Source organism: Propithecus coquereli, unplaced genomic scaffold (genome assembly GCF_000956105.1).
Source record: "Propithecus coquereli isolate 6110/MARCELLA unplaced genomic scaffold, Pcoq_1.0 Scaffold181, whole genome shotgun sequence".
In the NCBI taxonomy this organism is placed as follows: Eukaryota; Metazoa; Chordata; class Mammalia; order Primates; family Indriidae; genus Propithecus; species Propithecus coquereli.
The window spans coordinates 5,477,009-5,479,170 of NW_012142857.1; the positions used below are offsets into that span (position 1 = coordinate 5,477,009).

The following is a 2,162-nucleotide window of genomic DNA, read 5'->3' on the forward strand; positions in this document are numbered from 1 at the left end:
AACAGGGAAAGTTAAAGAAGGGGGAATGAATATTCAGTCTCTTTGATTTATATGCTTTTAGAGTCTTATGGTACCTTAGAGTAAATGTAATTAATGAAGTTTGTCCATATAAAAGGGCAGATAATTTAGAAACAGTTCATGTCCCTTTTATAAAAATTAGGTTGTTTTAAAGTACCGTCTGTTCTCATTCTTCAATGCTGACACAATGACCTTGAGAAAATTATCCAGGAATTATTTTTATACATTTCAATCACTTCTTTCAACTCAATGAATCCTTAAGGGAAATAAGAGTCCCATTTACCCTAGCCTAATAGGGAGTCAGAGTGATTTTTCAGCCTTACATATGTGGTTTTGTTTGTAATTTTTCTACTAACAGAGCAAAATGGTCCAAAATACATAGTACCAGAAGGAGGAGCTCTTCTATCAAAAGTATCAAACACACAGAAGGTTCCTTCTGAAACCCTGGGACCAGTGAAGAGAAAAACTTAGATCCAAATTGTCAGCTTGCTTAGGTTTTTAAAATGACGACATTTGGATTAGTATCCACTATTTTTTTTTTTTCTTAAATAAGTTAATTTTGCTCTTATAACTGGCACTAAAATGTAAGTGCCATGAGAACCAGGGCATCATTATCTGCTCACTGCTGTGCCCCAGCACCAGGGATGGGGCCAGACACACGCTGGTCCCTCAGTGAATACATGCCGAGTGGCCACACAGGGCACAGGGCAAACAGGAGCAAGAGCTTGGATCCCAAGTGCAGAGTCACTAACAAGTCAACTGACTCATCTATAAGGCCAGCTGAAAGGCGTTGCCCAAATAACTTGTTCCTGGTAAGAACCAGTACAGAGGATGTGAAGAAGAAGAATGAAAAATGTTGAATTGTTCTGGGGAGACCTAAATCCATGCACTTCTAGTAGAAAAAAAAAAAAAGGCAAATCTGAAATACAGCAATTTCTAGCAAGTACCTTAATTCATGAACCAGGTGTGCAATAATTCTTGTTCCAGATCCTGCCAAGGGGTGACCCAAAGCAATGGCTCCTCCATTCACATTGGTTTTACTTGGATCAAGACCCAAACTCTTCTCAACAGCCAGGTACTGGGGAGCAAAAGCTTCATTCACCTTAAAAAAAAATTAAAGCACTAATAAAAATCCTTACTCACAAACTAATTTTTAACTGAGAATGGTCCAGTCCTATCAACAGCCAATTCTGCTGTTTCTTTCTATTTAAATTACCTTACAAAGTTATTTGAATTTATCTTCAATCATTCTGTTTAAAGCTATTAGGGTTGAAAAGAGGTATATTTACTAAATGGTGCTTTAAGTCAAATGCACCTCTTAGAGAAAAGAAATTCTCAGTCATCTTATAAATGGACACATACTAGAGGCAGTGGGATATTGCAGAAAGCACACAGGTTTTGGAGTGAGATGGATGGTTCCAATCTTGGCTGCATCATTTATTAGTGTGTGACCTTGGGCATGGTCTTTAAACTCTTTATACACTCATGTTTCCTCAGCAGTAAAATGTGACTGTAGTATCATGCTAAGAGTCATTGTCAGGGTTAAATAAAATCCTGGGTATTAAGTGTCCAGTGTATTACCTGACACATGGCAAGTACTTACTAAGTGACTGCTATTATTATTATTACGCAGTACTAGGCGCTATCTTCCAAGAAGAAACTGAAAGACAACAAAGGATAAAACTTCAAGGCCGATCATACTGTTACATTTTTCTTACCAAGGCTGGCTACCAGAATGACCTTACTTCAAGCTTATAGTACTATATTTCCACATGACCTTAGCTCAGTTTATAGATAAGAAAAGTGATTCTAAGAAAGACAACTTTTGCAGAGTTGGGATCAAAATTCAGTCTTTGTGTTCTTTCCTACTATGCTTTGTGCTCTCCCAAATGGTGCTTTATTTGTCCTTAGATCCAACATTACTTTTCTATTTTATATAATCATCTTCAAGGAGGTACTGCAAGATTTAGAATATGTTGTGAAAATGGGCTTCTAAACCTAGGAAAGCTATGTTGCAAGTTATGTCCTTGAGTATTTATACATCTATAAATGATTATGAACAGCTTTGCAGAGTCGATGCAGTTCAACAGAGCTTTAAGTGTGAAGTCTAAAGTAATAAATTTATTGGTACCTATTTGCTGACA

At 36.9% G+C, this 2,162-nt stretch overlaps 1 protein-coding gene across 1 annotated transcript in view; it reads right to left on the reverse strand.

Moving 5' to 3' along the window:
- Positions 1–2,162, reverse strand: part of ACAA2 (acetyl-CoA acyltransferase 2) — a 54,483-nt gene that overhangs the window by 21,347 nt on the left and 30,974 nt on the right. The window contains exon 7 of the mRNA XM_012642637.1: positions 966–1,129. Coding sequence (XP_012498091.1) covers positions 966–1,129 — 164 coding nt within the window. The remainder of the gene's footprint in view (positions 1–965; positions 1,130–2,162) is intronic.